At 36.4% G+C, this 18428-nt stretch overlaps 1 protein-coding gene across 6 annotated transcripts; it reads left to right on the forward strand.

The window, feature by feature from the left end:
• Positions 1 to 98: 98 nt before the first annotated feature.
• On the forward strand, positions 99 to 18001 carry LOC110417817 (ABC transporter C family member 12-like). 6 transcript variants are annotated; one of them, XM_021430365.2, is made up of 29 exons: positions 102 to 424; positions 1364 to 1405; positions 1488 to 1848; positions 2093 to 2271; positions 2695 to 2734; positions 3388 to 3544; positions 4029 to 4143; positions 4228 to 4308; positions 4459 to 4483; positions 4912 to 4968; positions 5224 to 5289; positions 5750 to 5824; positions 6007 to 6114; positions 6693 to 6827; positions 7449 to 7555; positions 7649 to 7742; positions 8337 to 8504; positions 9017 to 9157; positions 9892 to 10092; positions 10217 to 10315; positions 10405 to 10557; positions 11337 to 11725; positions 12284 to 12464; positions 12859 to 13182; positions 13720 to 14476; positions 15338 to 15459; positions 16039 to 16284; positions 16541 to 16964; positions 17723 to 18001. In XM_021430365.2, the coding sequence occupies exons 3-29, from the start codon at positions 1516 to 1518 to the stop codon at positions 17815 to 17817; spliced, it is 4872 nt and encodes a 1623-aa protein (XP_021286040.1). In that variant the 5' UTR covers positions 102 to 424; positions 1364 to 1405; positions 1488 to 1515; the 3' UTR covers positions 17818 to 18001. The 6 variants fall into 6 exon arrangements, with proteins under 6 accessions (XP_089640010.1, XP_021286040.1, XP_021286037.1 ...); XM_021430362.2 differs by having other exon boundaries at positions 1503 to 1848; XM_021430366.2 differs by lacking the exon at positions 102 to 424 and adding an exon at positions 844 to 998.
• The last annotated feature ends 427 nt before the right edge of the window (positions 18002 to 18428 follow it).

Here is an 18428-nt window from a genome sequence, read left to right on the forward strand (position 1 = left end):
AAATAACCACGTGGCGGACTAAGATAAGTGCTGCGTGGCATGTATGGAAACGCTTATTGGCGTATCACAAACGCACCGCCATCCGGTAAACGCTACTTTTAAGCTTGCTAAACATTTACAGACCAAGAAAGGAAAAATCGCGGCTGCTCAGTTTTAACTATTTTCTGATGAAGCCGAGTTCTGTGCATCGGCGCAGCGACAAGGGAAGCGTTTGCTTGAATCAAGAAGACGGCGTTACCTCGCCGGCGGACATACTCGAATCTCGCAAGCCAAAATGCAGGACCGGCGGGAAAATTCATTCAATCGAAGAAGAAAAATGGAAATTCAACCCCGATTGGCCGCGTTCACTAAATATTGCACTACGGGTCATCGGAAAACTGTTAGGGTTAGAGTATCAAAGAGGAGGGGAAAAGAGTTAAATTGGGTAAAGAAAGATTCTCATTTTCTATTCAATTTCTCCTTTCTTTTTCCAAAAAAGGAAACTTTCTTTTACAATTTCGAGTCTTTTATCTTTCTTTTTGGAAAATGTTGATTTGGGTAAAGAAAGACTGAAGAAAGATTCGCAAATACGAAGGGTTTTTTGTTTAATATCCAGCCCCATACAGAATACAAAGGGACGAGTATTAGCACTTAGCAGTGTATATTTTTTTACGTGCCTTTGTCGTTTTGCTAATGGTAATACAAGCGTGTCAGCGTAAGCCGTGACGCATGCTAGCCTACATCTATTTTGGTGTTTTCTGACTCTGACCCTGACTCTTGTCTCTTTCTCAACGTCCTTTCCGCTTTCTATATTGTTATAATAATACAAGGCTCTTACTTATTCTCTGACTCTTTTTCAAACTATATGTACATAGTAAGCAACCATGCATTTGGCATATAGCAACATTGTTCTCTCCCAGAATCTTGGGTTTTTTTGTATCTTTCGTCCATGTTTCTCTTAAGTTTTACTTTTACAGCCTTTAAGCTACAACAACACTGTCCTGTCCCCAGTCGCAGAGGTACCAATCTGAGCTTTTGGTTGCAGAGAGATGAAAGACGATTCTGAACTTTTGGATTTCATGTTGCTTTGAAACGGAACAAGTTAAATGTTTATTTTACATCGAGTGGGGATGATTGTTGAAACTTGAATCTTTAATCCCATTTTCTTTTTGTGAACAGAGTTGGTTCTGAAACATCATAAATTGAAATGGTTTCTCGTTCAGGCCTAGAAGTTGCAAATAACCTTTTTGGTTTTATTACATCTGAATCATGGTTACAAATTGAATTTTTTTTTTTTGTATAATTCTTGTTGGGTGGCCTACAATTATTATTTACTACAATTTTTGAATGATTGAAGCACGATTGTGGTTTGTTCTCAATGCAGATTGTACATTGTGTTGAAGGGCAAAGACTGTGCAGTGTTTTAGTAAGTGCTTAACTAGGCATACAATTTCCTTTTACATTTCTATCATGAGAAGGGAAGATGAGCTAAGTGAACGTCTAATCAGTTTTCTGTCTTTCAGGGAGTGGCTACTGATGGCGATTGAACCCCTGGTTTGGTATTGTCAGCCCGAGGCAAATGTGGCTTGGGCTAAAGAGGTTGATGGCGCTTTTGGTGCATACACACCTTGTGCTATCGACTCTGTGGTGATTTCCATTTCTCACTTGGTTCTTTTGGGCTTGTGCTGTTATCGAATATGGATGATGAAGAAGAATTCAAAAGTCCAGAGGTTTTATTTGAGGTCAAAATGCTATAATTATGTGCTTGGCTTGTTGGCTGGTTATTGTACTATTGAGCCATTACTAAGGTTGTTGATGGATGTTTCAATCTTTAATTTGAATGGAGAGCCTGGTCTTGCTCCCTATGAGGTGAGTTTCTGTTTAAGTTAAAATTATGGAGGACTATTCTAGTTACTATTATTGCTTAAAAAACAGACCACTGGCTTAGTTACTGAATTTATTTGCTTATTTCATTCTATGTTTACTTCCTTTATTTGGTTCCAGGTGATGTTTGGATGTTACATTAGTTCTTGCAATTCTATTTGGTTATCTGCTATGTGCAACACAGCAGCTTGCTTAACTTGTATATGCTTTATATTTTACACTCTTGCAGGCAACTTCTTTGATCATTGAGGCTACTGCTTGGTGCTCTGTGCTTATCATGATAGGATTGGAAACAAAAAGTTACATAAAGGAGTTTCGGTGGTATGTGCGTTTTGGAGTTGTTTATGTTCTGGTTGGGAATGCTGTGCTGCTAAATCTTGTTCTTCCGATGAAAGATTTGTACACTAGGTCAGGTTCCACCCATTCCTCAATTTAGTTCCTTTACCACAAGCCCTTTAAAAAAAAATCCATAAGCATTTTACCTCCTTTTTGGTTGGGGGGGGGGGTTGTGAAGGGGTGAAGTTATGCTGATTCTAAGTCCAAGGGAATATGAGCAATAAATTTTTATGTATGACTTGCAATCCTTTTCTCTTATGCATGTCCTTTTATAAGCCTCATCCCATGAATATGATTGAATCATTTAGTAAATGTTTGTTCAGAAATCTCTAAGCAAAAATGGCTTACTGGTAAGGCAATTTGTCCTTTTTATTTTTTTTATTCTCAAATACCAGCATTTATAGAAGTAATGACTCTTTAACTACTTAGATTATATACTAAAGAATTTGACCATATATTAACTTCTCACATTGGCAAGTTTATTTGCACTTGCAGCTATGCACTGTATTTGAGCATCAGCTTGGTTTTCTGCCAGGTTTGTTGTGTATATTTGCCTTTTATCCTACTCTATCATTTCAACTGTTTCTATAAAAGTGGTCTTTACTGGCTTTTATATTTGCCTTGGTGCCTCAACACCTGTTTTAATTTTATGTAGCCACTTGAAATCTGGCTAAAAGTTGCGTCCATTAGCAAGCTATGATGTATAAACATTAGCATGAAAGTTATAGAGAGACATAGCTCTCTCTCTCACTCTTCCCACTACCATTGTCTCTTGAAATATTAGCGTCACCACTTTTCCCAAATATTCATCACCTAGACCATTTACATGCCTACTTTTAGGTTGACATCACTTAGCTTATTTTAGCTATCTCCTTCCTTTTTTGGGTTATAAGTCAGCACTTTCTCACTTACCATACTGGAAAGTCATAGATGGACAAAAGATTTAAGCCTGTCTTAAGTAGCATGACTAGTTTTTGGCCAGAATGCTCCCAGATAATTGAGGCCCTTATAACTTCTTGGGATTTTTGACGTAATTAAGTTCAAGCTCCTGGTAATGTAATGCTTGCAAGGGCAGTCTTAAATTAAATCCTGTGGGGCAGAAAAACCTGGATTCTTTCTTTGACTGAGAATTTTAATGCTTTTCTCTTAAAACAGTTTCATTTATTTGTGCTTATTTTTCTGATGTAGGTTTTATTTGGGATTCTTCTATTTGTTTATGTTCCCAATCTTATTCCCTGTCCTGGATATATTTTGATAAAAAGTGAGTCTCTTGATGATGAAGAATACGAACTACTTCCTGGAGGAGAGCAAATATGTCCCGAGAGGCAAGCCAACATTTTTTCAAGTAAGTACTCTGATACCATTTTTTCAAGTGGTCATGATGCCACAAGTTAGAAAGTTAAAATGGCTGCAGGTTTGCTAGCTATTTGTAGAAAAGAATCATTTTGATGGAACTATGACTGGATAATGACTTGGCTAGACTGTGAATAAGCGACCAGCGTAGTAGCAATATGTGCAAGTTTTGGGATGTTCTACATTTGAAATATATAATTCTTTGTCAGAAGTCTGGTGTCCATAGTGTTTTTTTCCTTTTCAGTTCTGTCCTCCGTGTTCTGTCTGTCCCCCAAACCACTCCTCTCTCCAAGAAGGGCCATTTAGCAAAATATGGTCTGTGGGCTGTACTAGGAAAGACAGTTGAGGTTGTTGTGCTGAGTTTAGACCTTTACTATTATGTTACAAAATCAGTTTTGGAGTAATCTCTGGCAAGTGATGCTTTACTATAAACTCATGAGCTTCTAATTGAAGTTCACTGCAATATGCTATGACAGGAATTTTTTTTGGATGGATTACGCCCCTCATGCAGCAAGGTTATAGAAGACCTATCACTGAAAGGGATGTTTGGAAGTTAGATACATGGGATCAGACTGAAACACTGATTCAGAAGTTAGTATTTGTTGCTTCCCTTGCATTTGCTTCCACATGATAATGTATACAGCTATTCAATGAAAACGATTTTTCCCTTTGCAGGTTCCACAAATGCTGGGTTAAAGAAACTCAAAGACCTAAACCATGGCTTTTGAGAGCATTGAATAGTAGCTTAGGAGGAAGGTTAGTTAGCTATGTGATAATGTTTTTTCCTTCGTATCCTATATGATTGGTAACAAGAACTTATGCATCCTGAATAGTTTCTCTTCCAAGCATAGATGTCATCTTGTCTTACTTATGCTAAATCTCTTGTTTCATAAATGAGTCATGCAGGTTTTGGTTGGGAGGTTTTTTCAAGGTAATGAGCATTGCTCTCATATTTCTCTCATGGAATTTCTCATCTTTATATATAGAGTTGTAGTTAATTGGAAGCGATATTCCTTCAATATTTACTATATGAAACTGTAAATCTTAAGTTGTGCAATATTCATACTGTTGATGAGCATGTGTCATGACTTTAATAATTTTGAGCTGAAATGCACATAATCTCATTATCTCAAGAGATTTTTTGTTGAGCTTTTTGATTCTTGTTCTTAATATAAAGTTATATCTAATCTCATGATAAATCTGCTGACCATGCGCATTTTGTATGGATAAAGTGTCGAGTTTTGCTTCTAGAAAATCTTATGGAGATTTAACATTTCTTGAAGATCTGACTATGTTGTGTAAAGAATCTGAAAAAAATTTGTGAATGCAAGCTTATAACTTCTTATTTGAACATCACAGATTGGAACTGACCTTTGTCAGTTTGTGGGGCCTATGTTATTGAACCATCTCTTACAGGTTAGTGCTTTTTTTCCCCTGGCTAAGGCCTATGTAAAAGATGACCTTGTTTTTTTTTTTGTTTGTTTTGCTACAGGAGAGAAATATTAGCTTTTTATTTTATTTTGATAATTTTTTCTACTGATTTACTAACCCTATATTAGTGATGAAGGTGGTCAATTTTTTAATTCTATCCCCTTTTAGATATAACATGATCCTGCTTTGAGCATTCTATCTGTTGTGTTAATTTTGTAACTCTCTTGTTATGGGCTGCAGTCAATGCAACGAGGTGACCCGGCCTGGATTGGTTATATCTATGCCTTCTTGATGTTTCTTGGAGTGGTATGATCCTTATTTTGTGTGTTTCCTTATCAGGAGTTGTGGTTTAAGATAAACCAAAATCTCTCAGTTTAGACATGGCATCTGCTATGGATTATGTTTTTCTTTTCAACGGTTTTTGAATTGGTGGGTTTGTTTCACCCAATGAATGTATTTTAGGGTTTTATTGAAGTTTCTCTCTCGTATCTTCTGTAATTTGATTAGCTCTGTCGATATCCTTGTCTTTATCCATGTGATTGTTGAGAACTATCTGTTTCTGCAATCCTTATAAATGCCATTTCGTAGCCTTAAGTTAAATGTTTGCACGAGCAAAGTAGGTCTTTAGTTTGCTCTTTCAGCAAAAGATAAAACGCAGCTTCCATTAGCTCTTGCTGTGATTGATATAATTTAAAATAAAAAAAATGATACCTTGGAAAGCTGTTGCTGCAGTTCTGATATTGTGATTTTTTTCTACTCATGTCAGTTATCTGTTGTACTACTCGAGGCTCAGTATATGCAGAATGTCTGGCGTGTTGGTTTTCGTCTACGGTCTACTCTGGTAATGTATTTCCTTCATCCTAAAATGCTCACAAACAAGCTCATGGAGCTGTTTGAGTGTGTTAAACTTAGCCTCCTTTGACTTTTAAGATTGCACAGTTGCTTTTGTCAGAGCTGATTATGGTTTTTGAGTTATCTTTTTCAAATTGGTGGGCTAATTTTATTTTATTGTTTCTGTTATAGGTGGCAGCTATATTTCACAAATCTCTGAGATTGACTCATGAAGCTCGCAAGAATTTCCCATCTGGAAAGATAACAAATATGATATCAACAGATGCAAATGCACTTCAGGTATAGGTCTTGTTCAATTGCTGTGAAAATGCATATGTTAATTGATGCTAAATATGTATATCATGTATTTAGAATCAGAGTCCACATGAAGACAAAAGACAGTATATCAAAGGAAACTGTTGGTAGATTCCTGATGTCATTACTTTAAGAAATATGAATGATCCTTTGACAGCAATTATGAAGAATGCAATATTGACGTAATCAATATATCTGTCCAGTTGAAATTTGAGAATTTGAAATATCAAATGAAGTACTATAGCTCTATACCCCTAAACATGGGATATATTGGCCAATTTTGCTTCAAAAACAAATATTTTAAAGTGTGGAATTCCGATGTTTGAGTTAGAGATGGCTTTTTTTTTAATTGTATTAAAACTGATGTGTACGTTAAAATCTGATAGCTTCTCCTATTATAAATTGTTTTCTCAGAACCCTGGTACATAACTTGTTGACCTAGGAAGAGGAACATAACCATTGGGGAACATCTAGACTGTTGCAGATTCAGGAACAAAGGCATAACATTTGCATATTAGAGGGGTTGACCTAATCTATTATTGATACTACTTTATTTTGTGCAGCAAATATGCCAACAACTTCATGTATTGTGGTCAGCTCCATTTCGTATCATTATTGCCATGGTTCTTCTTTATCAGCAACTTGGCGTTGCTTCACTTCTTGGGGCACTAATGCTAGTTCTCATGGTCCCACTGCAGGTAAAAAAGTTTATCCCTTTCTTTTTTTATTGAAACTCTTCTTCATTAATAGTTTCTACCAGTTTCACTTTTTTAAGAGGTTAGATTTATTTATTTATTGATAATTAAAAAAGAAAGAGAAAACTAACATCTTAAAATGTGAAACTTGTGAAACAATTAATGAAGAATCTACATGATGAAATCTAACATCTTAGACTTCATTTTCCTATCAAAGAGAGAATTTACTTGATGAATTGATACTTGCCATTGTAATTTCTGGCAGCCTACAAATATGTAATGCTGTAGTTTATTCCCCTTTCTCTAGAGTTAGCAGACAACTAATCTCCATAATTCATGCAAACTACTACTAGACCAGAGAGAAAGAAAGAAAGCAAAAGAGCTTCAGGAGTGGCATAGGTAGAAAAACCAAATCATTGGATTAAATCTTGTCTAAAAGAGAAATCTGCCAGTCAAGGCAAGCAACTGTGATGATTTTAAGTGAGGAAATGATTTACCATGTCGATGATTTTCTGATAGCTGCTATTACCTATTTTTCTTGCCATCCAAGGTGAAATTATTTAAACAATCTCTCTGATGATTGATCTTGTCTATCTGATTTTTCTTTATGTCTGCTGGGGACAGACCATTGTGATTAGCAAAATGCGAAAAATGACTAAGCAAGGACTGCAGTGGACTGACAGGAGAGTCAGCCTTATGAATGAAATTTTAGCTGCTATGGACACCGTGAAGTATGGTTGATTCAGAAAGCATTGTCCTTAGATTTCAGTATATTTTCTTGCCATTTGACAGTGACACTGGCTCTATGCTTGAAAATGTTTCAGATTTTATGCATGGGAGAAGAGCTTTCAGTCTAGAGTTGACAGTATAAGGAATGATGAGCTGTCATGGCTTCGCAGAGCTCAATTACTATCTGCTGTATGATATTTGAAATTCTAGTCCTGCTTCCTTTTGTGTGTGTCTTTTATTTGAAAATGCCAAAGCATGATATGTCATTGCTAGTTGCCATGTGAAATTTTGCTTTCAACAATGTTTGCTCTGGAAAATGTAATTGTGGTGGTCACCAACCATAACATTGTACATGTTATGCTTTCACTATCTGATGCATTTTCTTTTGCAATGGAAAATGTGATTATGATGATCTCCATCCCTAATATTGGATCCACCATTTTAAGCCAGTTTATGGGAAAAGGTGGCTAACATTATTGCTACCCTGATTCTGCTCTATGACCAGAGTATCATATACTTGCTTTTGATCTGTATTTGTACATTTAAGTGTAGAATGAAATGACTCCAATCCATGGTCTATCACTACATTTTAGAGTATGTAGGTTGGTTATGCAAGTTGCGTACAGCAAAACATGGTTGGATGCTCATTTATCTATCTGGCTGGTCTTAAATTATGCTTGTTGTACCAGCTGTTTAAGCTACTAGCCTTCAAGCTACATAAACTATGAATGGGTTTTTACCACTCTTTTTTCATTCTTTTTAACAAGTTGCCTTTTCTTGCAGTTCAACAGTTTCATACTGAACAGCTTACCAGTTGTCGTGACAGTAGTTTCATTTGGGACATTCACTTTGCTTGGTGGGGATTTAACACCCGCAAGAGCATTCACATCGCTTTCTTTGTTTGCATTGCTCCGAATTCCTCTGAACACACTTCCAAACTTGTTAAGTCAGGTTTAACTTGTTTAACACTTATACCATTATATTTAGGTGAATTCAATTGGCTTGCAGCTCTATGTCCCTCATTGCTAGAATCTTATTGTTGGGAAAACTTTTTAGGTACAGTTTGTTTATCTGATATTTTGTCTTTGCAGTTTACTGAAAATTTGAGTTTCACATGGTGAATTTGTTTGTATCTTAGTCTTTACACCTGTTTAGTTGTACAAAGTTATCATAGTTCTTAACGAACCTTCTCAGTCTGTTGTCTAGACAAGAAAGCTGTTCAGTTACTTATTAACTGAAGAGCTGATTAATAAAATTAAGGAATTTATGGTGATGAAAAGAAATTAACGTTATAAGATGTAAAATCGATTTAAATTTTTTGTTGAACATTATCTGCAATGTAATATAGTTGGGACAATTTTCGAGGTTCACTAATCATTAAGTTTCATTACTTTAGCAGTATTGCTAAAAAATTCAAATATCTTCTATTGTCTTCTCGACAGTTTAATGTCTTGGTTTTTCAGGTTGTAAATGCAATTATATCTTTGCAACGTCTTGAGGAGCTCTTCTTAGCTGAAGAGAGAGTTCTAGTGCCAAACCCACCCCTTCAGCCAGGGCTTCCAGCCATCTCAATTAAGGACGGAAACTTTTCATGGGATTCAAAGGTCAATCTATAGTTTTATTCGGTTTTTTCTTAAATTATGAGTCAATTGCTTTGAGAAAATGGGACTTTTGCATTTGATTTTGCGTTTAAGGGTTTACTAATGATCAGTCAATACATTGAGTTTGCATCATGCTTTGCAAGAGAATGGAAAGGCAGAGTTGTTAGGTATTGAGTTCTTCCTCAAGGCATCTGGCTGGGGCATTATAGCTTTGGATATAATAAGGGTTAAGGGAAGGAATATTAGAAATGCTGCAAGTATCCTTGATGTAAACATCTCTTTGCCCCCATATAAATAAATTTATACTGACCTAAAAGTCTATGGACAATAAATTGGGGTGCTGTTTTAGAGGGCTTCCATCATTTAAGGTCTTTAAAAGAAAATAACCGTCACAGAAGCAGATTAATGATGGATGTAACTAGATTTCTTTTGGTTCACACAAGAGGATACTTCTTCAATGTCATCATGGAGCACACACTTGTCTGTCATCATTACAAATTATTTACTTACTGAGTCAACCACATAAGCAGCATATTTACAAACATGTAACTCTTTGGTTGGTGCTTATGATAAAATTGGCTAGCACATATACGAAGCAGAAGCCTAGTGACCGACCGTGCACTATTCCGAGCTTTGTAATAAGGAAGTTCTCACGTACTGTATTATCGTAAACATCGTTGATATTCCAATGTGCTTCTTTCCTGTAGGAATACAATTTTGAGATTTTATTTTTCCAGGCAGAAAAGCCCACTTTATCAAATATCAATTTAGATGTGCCAGTTGGCAGCTTGGTTGCAATTGTTGGTGGAACTGGAGAAGGAAAAACATCACTTATATCAGCAATGCTAGGGGAGCTTCCTTGTGATGCAAATTCAAGTGTTGTTATAAGAGGGACTGTTGCTTATGTTCCACAAGTTTCATGGATTTTTAATGCTACTGTAAGTTGCAGGTTGCTTATGTTGTTTGCTTTCATTTCAAATATCTACCACTTCCAGTATTCTTTGAATATTAAAGTTTCCTACTACCATGTGTGCATCTGACTGTCAAAATTTATTTTCACAGGTTCGTAATAACATATTGTTTGGGTCTAGCTTTCAACCAGAACGATATTGGAAGACCATTGATGTGACAGCTCTAGGGCATGATCTCGACATACTTCCTGTTAAGTGGATTTAATACAACTCTCTTTGTAATTTCTTTATTGTGGAATGTCTCCATTACTAATTAACTAATCTGATATTGTCCTTCAGGATCATGATCTCACTGAGATCGGTGAAAGAGGGGTAAATATTAGTGGTGGCCAGAAGCAGAGAGTTTCCATGGCTAGAGCTGTCTACTCCAATTCGGATGTGTACATATTTGATGACCCTTTAAGTGCCCTTGATGCACATGTTGCACAACAAGTAATCTGTTTACTCTGATCAACATTCGCAAATTTTGTCACGTTCTGCACTGCTTGTAGAACATTTCATAGTATGTAGACGGGAAAGAGGTTGCATCAAACTGACATGAACTTAGTACGTGTATATGAAATGAGAAAATTAGGTTTTGAGGCTAAATTTTATGGTTAATTGAGGTCAAAATGAGGGGAAATTGAGAGAGCAGTTAGAGTTTGTATAAGATTTGGCATAGGTTTAAACTTGAGGTGAAGAAATCAGAGTCCCAAGGTGAAACATAAAAGCAACAGTGCTGAAAAGTTCTATGATGATATTTTGTTTTCGTAGTATAAAGATCACACTGATATATAGACTCATAACACTCCAATAAGAAACTACTGAGCTAGTACTTAGTGTCCAGCAAGGACAAGGAGCACTTAGGCTCTAATAAAAACTTGGTTTAAAATAGCTCAAAACCATAAACAAATCATAACATCAGGAAACCCAAAAGAAACAAGGACCATAATCGCAAATATTCTTGGAATTGAATCTTGGCTTCTCTTCACATCTTTCCTCTCTCCATCATGACCGGTGTTGTTGAAGGATGGTTTTTTTTTCCTCAGCTTATCTGAAATATTCTTTGGAAATAAGACGTACTGTCTCTTCTTTCTTAAGAGAAAGGATTTTTGGTTTCTATCTGAATGTATTTTTTTCAACTTTTTGGGAATAATCATTCAACTTATCCGATCTCTAAAAATGAGTTCTTGAGGTTATGCCATATTGGTCTAATCTGAAGTCATTTGCAGGTTTTCAACATGTGTATTAAGGAAGAGTTGCGAGGGAAAACTAGAATACTTGTCACAAACCAGCTACATTTTCTTCCCCATGTAGACTGGATCCTTCTTGTCTCAGATGGTGTAATTAAAGAGGAGGGTACCTTTGAGGAAATCTCCAAAAACGGAAGGCTATTTCAGAAACTGATGGAAAATGCTGGCAAAATGGAAAAACAAGAAGGAAAGGAAGGTGGAAAAAACTCTAACCTGGAAGACTTAAGCGCAACTCCAAATGAGATGGTTGAGATAGATGAGCTGCTAAAAAATGCAAATCCTGCAAGAAAGAGAAAAGGAAGGAAAGCTGTGCTTGTAAAGCAAGAAGAAAGGGAAACAGGTGTTGTCAGCTGGAATGTTTTGATGAGGTAATTTGTGATAACGCTTGAGACTCAAACACAACTAAATCTATCAAACTACTGCTTTTCAAAGTAGCTTTGATTTTAGTAATTGTTTTTGTTGAAGACATAAACTCAGCTGGGAAAACTATCCTTGGTCAGCTTCTTTTGGTTAATGATGTCTGTCTCTCTATAGCACTCCAACATAGAACAAGAATTTCTGTGAAGAGTTGGAAATTTTAGTGGTGGTAGAACTTGTATATAGGGTTGGGGCCCTTTCCTATCAAGTTAAAGTGTTGGGTAAATGGTCACTTAACTTACATTGTACCAGGGTAGAGGTCTTGTGTTTGCATCCAAGAACCTTACCTACTTTTCACTGATTATTTACCCAATCTTTTGCTTATTGGACTTTATGGAAATGCTCTTTAACCCTTATTTAGCTTTCACTTTCTTCTACAATTGAATTCTCATGTAGAGCCTATTAATAATTAATTAATTTACTTGTAGACTTTAAACCAAATGCAAATTATATCAATTCAGCTTGTGATGGGCATAGAACTGATTTTTTTTTGTTGTTTCTATGTTCAGGTATAAGGATGCTCTAGGAGGCCTATGGGTGGTTATGATACTCTTTACATCCTACTTTTCAACTGAAGTTCTTAGAATTTCAAGTAGCACTTGGTTACGCTTTTGGACAGATCAAAGTACTTCAAAGAGTTATAAGCCTGGATACTACATTCTCATTTACGCTGTTCTAGGATTTAGTCAGGTGCGTCTGTGTCTGCAGCTAACAAATGGTTTTCATTGATAATCATTTACGCTCTTGGCTTGTTCTGGATTGAAAGCTTATAATCACGGCCTACTTTTCAATATGATTTTTCTGTTATTCAAAGAACAAGTTCTCTTTTGAAATGAATAGTAGTTTAGAAGGATACCTGTTTTATATACTCAGAAAATGCAATGAATGCAGGGTTATTGAGAAGAAATTCCTTGAAGTACAAAAACATAAGCTTTATAGTATAACATGTTAGGCAGTTTATCAGTGTGTGTGTATGTGCCTGCCACAACTGTAAATTTAATTCCTAACCTAATCTGGCACAAACCTTTTGTCTTCTACTTTAGTGCTTATTATAATGAGTTGTTTATCATTTTAATGGATTCAGGTGACAGTGACGCTGGCAAACTCTTTTTGGTTGATCACTTCAAGTCTTCGTGCAGCCAGAAGATTACATGATATGATGCTAAGTTCCATCCTAAGAGCTCCAATGTTGTTTTTCCAGACCAATCCAATTGGGCGAGTAATTAATAGGTTTTCAAGAGATCTAGGTGATATAGATCGTAATGTTGCCAATTTTATGAATATGTTTATGAATCAGGTGTGGCAGCTTCTTTCGACTTTTGCACTGATAGGCATTGTGAACACATTTTCATTGTGGGCCATAATGCCACTTCTCATCTTGTTTTATGTAGCCTATCTATATTATCAGGTACGTCCCATAATTGTCTGTCAGTTCCCCACCTGTTTAAGCTTTTGATTTTCATGTTTCCTTACCTGTGAGCTTACTGTAGGGTACCTATGTGCCACATGTATTTTAATAAAACAAATTTCTCTGTTCATTATGAGATGATGTTGAGACTTCTTTCCACCATCATAGGATGCACTCACTTTGTGGAATGGCATTTTATTTTCCTAGTTCACTGTTTAATATAAGCAAGTATTCTACCTAGTGGCGTGTACATCTGAATTTCCTTACCTGTGAGATTACTGAAGGGTACCTGTGTGCCACATGTAGTTTAACAAAACAAATTTTGCTGTTAATTATCAGATGATGTTGAGACTTCTTTCCAGCATCATAGGATGCAGTCACTTTGTGGAATGGCATTTTATTTTCCTATTTCACTGTTTAATATAAGCAAGTATGCTACCTAGTGGCATGTACATCTGAATATTCTTTGGTGATTATTATCTTTTTTATAACATATCTTTGCTCTGAACAAGTCTCAATGATCATTTGCTGTTGCAGAGCACATCTCGTGAAGTGAAACGCTTAGACTCCATTACCAGATCACCAGTTTATGCACAATTTGGAGAGGCCTTAAATGGTTTGTCATCCATTCGTGCATACAAAGCTTATGATCGGATGGCCAATATTAATGGGAAGTCCATGGATAATAATATCAGATTCACCCTTGCAAATATTAGTTCAAATCGTTGGCTCACAATAAGGTTAGAAACATTAGGAGGCCTCATTATTTGGTTGACAGCAACCTTTGCAGTTCTGCAGAATGGAAGAGCAGAAGACCAGGCAGCATTTGCATCAACAATGGGTCTACTTCTCAGTTATACTTTAAATATCACTAGTCTATTGAGTGGTGTTTTAAGGCAAGCAAGCCGTGCTGAGAACAGCTTAAATGCTGTTGAACGTGTGGGAACATATATCAATTTGCCTTCAGAGGCTCCAGATGTAATAGAGAGCCACCGTCCTCCCCCTGGTTGGCCTTCATCTGGGTCAATTCAATTTGAGGATGTTTTCCTACGGTATAGGCCTGAACTTCCGCCAGTCTTGTGCGGATTGTCCTTCTCTACTTCTCCAAGTGAGAAGCTAGGGATAGTTGGAAGAACTGGTGCGGGGAAATCCAGCATGCTGAATGCATTATTCCGGATTGTAGAACTGGAAAAAGGAAGAATCTTGATTGATGGTTGTGATCTTGCTAGATTTGGACTGACAGATTTGCGAAAGGTTCTTAGCATTATACCACAATCACCTGTTCTTTTTTCAGGTACTAACTTTGACTTTTGAGTATACTCTGTCAAGTGCTCGGTTTAATTTTTTAGTGTACTTGGTCAACCCTATAATACCTGTTCATCAGGTTTGCTGAAATATTTTTCCATGATCAATGCATTGTCACTTTTCTGTGTTGAAAGCATTAGAAACTGTTACTAAATGGTTTGAGAACTTGTGGCCTTTTACAATCAAGTAGATTTGTGTAGGAAGAGTGAAATACCACGCGAATTCTTGGTGTTATTCTTAGACCTTGAAACTGTAATCAATGCTATTTCTTGGCTGTGAGGATGAAGATACTCACTATTAGCTACTGCAGAGCGGAGAGGTGAGGGAAGAAGAAAACCGATAAGCCTTTCTTTATGTAAATAAAAAGATGTGATGAACATGAATTATAACAGAATTAACATTAGGCTTGATTAATGCATTTTTTTTTTTTTTGTATTGCCCCAGGACTATTTTACAATTAATATAGGGTATTGAACTGTATGAATCCTGGATAAAGTAAATAATGGAGAATTTGGAGACAGAAGATGGTTAACTCTTGGATTTTTTTCAGCAAGGGTTTCCTCTGTTGTGACTGCAAGTCATATTCCCCCATGTAACAATCAACCTAAGAATTACATCTCAGTTGTGTTCACTCCTTGTAACCTTTTCAATCTATCTATTTGGTTACCTGTTTTTGTTTAACTCTGCTGTACCATTTTTAGACATAGTTATGTTTTGCTCAAACTACAATATATCTTTAAGTAGGGAGAAACATTCAGGAGTGAAAAGTTAATGCATTTCTCTTTCTCCACAATATTTTCTGATACACTATTTAAAGTGTCATTTTTATGGTCATTTTTAATTTATCCAGGAACTGTGCGATTAAACCTTGATCCATTCAATGAGCACAATGATGCTGACCTTTGGGAGGCTTTAGAAAGAGCGCATCTGAAGGATGTCATTATGAGGAATTCTTTTGGTCTGGACGCTGAGGTATAGGGCTATGCTCATAGAACAATTTTTTTTTCCAATTGAATTTAATTGGACAAGAACTATATTGCATAATTGTACTTGCTTATGGTACCTGAGCTCAATTTGCTGGTAATGGCTTGCAAAGGCTCTTGGGTTGATTGACTACCTAATTTCAGTAAAGATGCCAACAATCTGCTGACATGTGTCTGTCTCCTTCCGACTTATTAAACACATTGAAAATGTATTCAGGAATTCAACATAGTTTTTGGTTTTATGTTGAAAGTAAAAGATTTGTGCAGTTTTGTGGTCAAACTAACCTGAACTAACTTCAATTGTTGCTTAAACTTCAACTAGGTTTTGCTAGAGATATAACATTGGCATACATTAAGATTGATGGTATTGAAGATGGAGGTTAAGTAAAATCAAGTGTTTCTGTAAGCAGTCCCTTGAACTCTATGTCTTAAGGTTTTTATGGTGTCTAAAGTAAAATTAGGAATACGTATAACCATTTTTGATTGAACATTTTTTTTGTGGTGTATATTGCTTAAATCAAGAGAAAGCGAAGTGTTGATGAAATGTTTCTGCTTTAAATGTGTCAAGGTCTTGGAGGGTGGGGAGAATTTCAGTGTTGGGCAGAGACAATTATTGTGTCTTGCTCGAGCATTGCTGCGAAGGTCAAAGATTCTTGTTCTTGATGAAGCAACTGCTGCAGTTGATGTTAAGACTGATGCTTTGATCCAGAAAACCATTCGTGAAGAATTCAAATCTTGCACCATGCTCATTATTGCTCATAGACTAAATACCATCATTGACTGTGACTGTATCCTTGTTCTTGATGCTGGTCAGGTGTGCCTTCTTATTATTGTTATTCTTGGGTATTTCTGGTTTATTTTTCTTTCTGCAATCTTTCATCCCATTCAATAGACGCCCTGTAGCTATATGATATCCATGAGGGATGATAGACTCCATTCCAGGAATGACTTGGCAAATATTTATACATGAGGACTTTCTCTATGGTTGTTTAGCTCTTCTTTCAATTGGGAAAAAATAAAGAAGATACGTATTAGTTGTGAATAGATAACTTTCGATGTTGCTCTTTCAGGTTTCAGAACATGATACTCCAGAGGAACTGCTAACTAATGAAGAAAGCACATTCTCTAAAATGGTTCAAAGTACAGGGCCTGCAAATGCTGAATATTTACGTAGCTTAGTTCTTGGAGGTGAGGAGAATAGGTTGAGTAAAGAACATGCCACGCAGTTAGATGGTCGGGTGAGATGGCAGGTTTCATCCCGCTGGGCTGCTGCTGCACAGTTTGCCCTAGCTGTTAGCCTCACTTCTTCACAGAATGACCTTAAAAGGTTTGATGTTGGAGATACGAGCAATATCCTCAAGAAAACTGAAGATGCAGTCATAACACTGCAGGGTGTTTTGGAGGGAAAGCATGATGAAGTTATAAATGATATGCTCCAGCAACACCAAGTACCCAGAGAGAGATGGTGGTCAGCTCTTTACAGAATAATTGAAGGTACACATAAAATACCTTTCAATACATGTAAACTGCCCCTAAGAAATCCACACATCATGCACATCAACATAAGCATGTGTATCATGCTTGTGCATACCCCCTTTATGAGGTCCTTGTTAGTGATGATGATTAATTTACTTGAATATCGGATGACCATAGGGATTAAAAAGGCACATAAACATTCAGAATATAAAGAAGCAAACAAGACTTTTAGCATTACAGAAGTCTATAGTGGTAGTCAAAAACCCTGACAACTGATAGAGAATCAAACCCCCAACTTCCCCGTCCAGGAGAAAATTAGAACATACAAGGAGTCAAAGCCCTGAGTGACAACTGATAGAGATCCCTCCCTCAATTTAGTGTCAATCAGGAGAGCTAAGAACACTGAGCAAAGCTCCATGGTTGACGTTGCAATGAGTCAAGAGATTATCAAAATGAGGTGTTCCTTGTGATTTTAATTCATTGTTGTCCTAGTAAATATTGTATGTTAAAAGGGAATAGTATGGCACCTACTGTCTCCTGGAGAAGAATGGCTCCCTCAACTACAAAAATGCAAAACAACGATCTAGTTCACCCAAAGAATTTGACTGCTTTGTCTTAATGCATAGAACGATTTAAGATCATTACCGGCACAGGCAATAGCAATGATAGCATAAATATTTGTATCTCAGCTATAATCAATCCCCAGGCATTAACACTGAAGAATAAAGTTTCTTGTTATCTACTCTTCGTGATCAATGATTGATCCTGTGTTTCAGGTCTCGCTGCAATGAGCAGGCTAGCTCAACATAATAGGCTTCAACAATTACGGTTTGACTTTGAAGACAGACCCCTGGATTGGGATGATATATAAAGAGATAAGGGAAACATTTGAGGTAAATATTTGTAATTGAAGATTGGAGTGGACAGCTGCATCCTGAAGTGCCTGATATTAAAATGTCAATTTTATAATCGATCTGATATTCTTATGCCTGTAACTGGTCTCAAACAGAAAGCTATCATCATCAATTTTTAGCAAAATTTTTATTTTTGGTTTAGTTTCCATTATATGGTGGAAAGGAACTCAATGCCCGTGCCAATTTTAGCTGGAAATCAGCATTTTAAAAGATAATGGTTTGATGGGATTTTACGGCTGTTGTGGATTCTTGTAGAAAACAAGTTTGTTTGTGGGAGTTTAAAACAACATGCACAAAATGAACCAGGACGGGAGAAATTTTTTAAGAATACATGGATGAAACGATTTTGGTGGGACAACATTCATTTCCATTCAGATCGTCCTTTCTCTAGAAGTATGTGACTATTGCCTTTTTGGTTTCAAGAACTTGCGTGGCTGTGTTCGATGATGAACCAAGAATCTAATGGCACTAAACATGGAGCAATTTTGAATTTTCCATATTATATTTACAGTGTGCTCCCGTGCTACTATAATCAAAACCTCATAAATTAAAAGTTTTGATCGTTATC

The sequence above is a fragment of the Theobroma umbraticum genome, unplaced genomic scaffold (genome assembly GCF_002168275.2).
Source record: "Theobroma umbraticum cultivar Fairchild unplaced genomic scaffold, ASM216827v3 scaffold_50.0, whole genome shotgun sequence".
Lineage (NCBI taxonomy): Eukaryota > Viridiplantae > Streptophyta > Magnoliopsida > Malvales > Malvaceae > Theobroma > Theobroma umbraticum.

Excerpts from the sequence above, each read along its gene's own strand:
- LOC110417817 (XM_021430365.2), top strand. The coding sequence starts at position 1,516 with ATGGCGATTGAACCCCTGGTTTGGTATTGTCAGCCCGAGGCAAATGTG. Across the intron at positions 4,969-5,223 it reads TATTGAACCATCTCTTACAG|TCAATGCAACGAGGTGACCC; the intron begins GTTAGTGCTTTT and ends TATGGGCTGCAG. Across the intron at positions 8,505-9,016 it reads TTCCAAACTTGTTAAGTCAG|GTTGTAAATGCAATTATATC; the intron begins GTTTAACTTGTT and ends TTGGTTTTTCAG.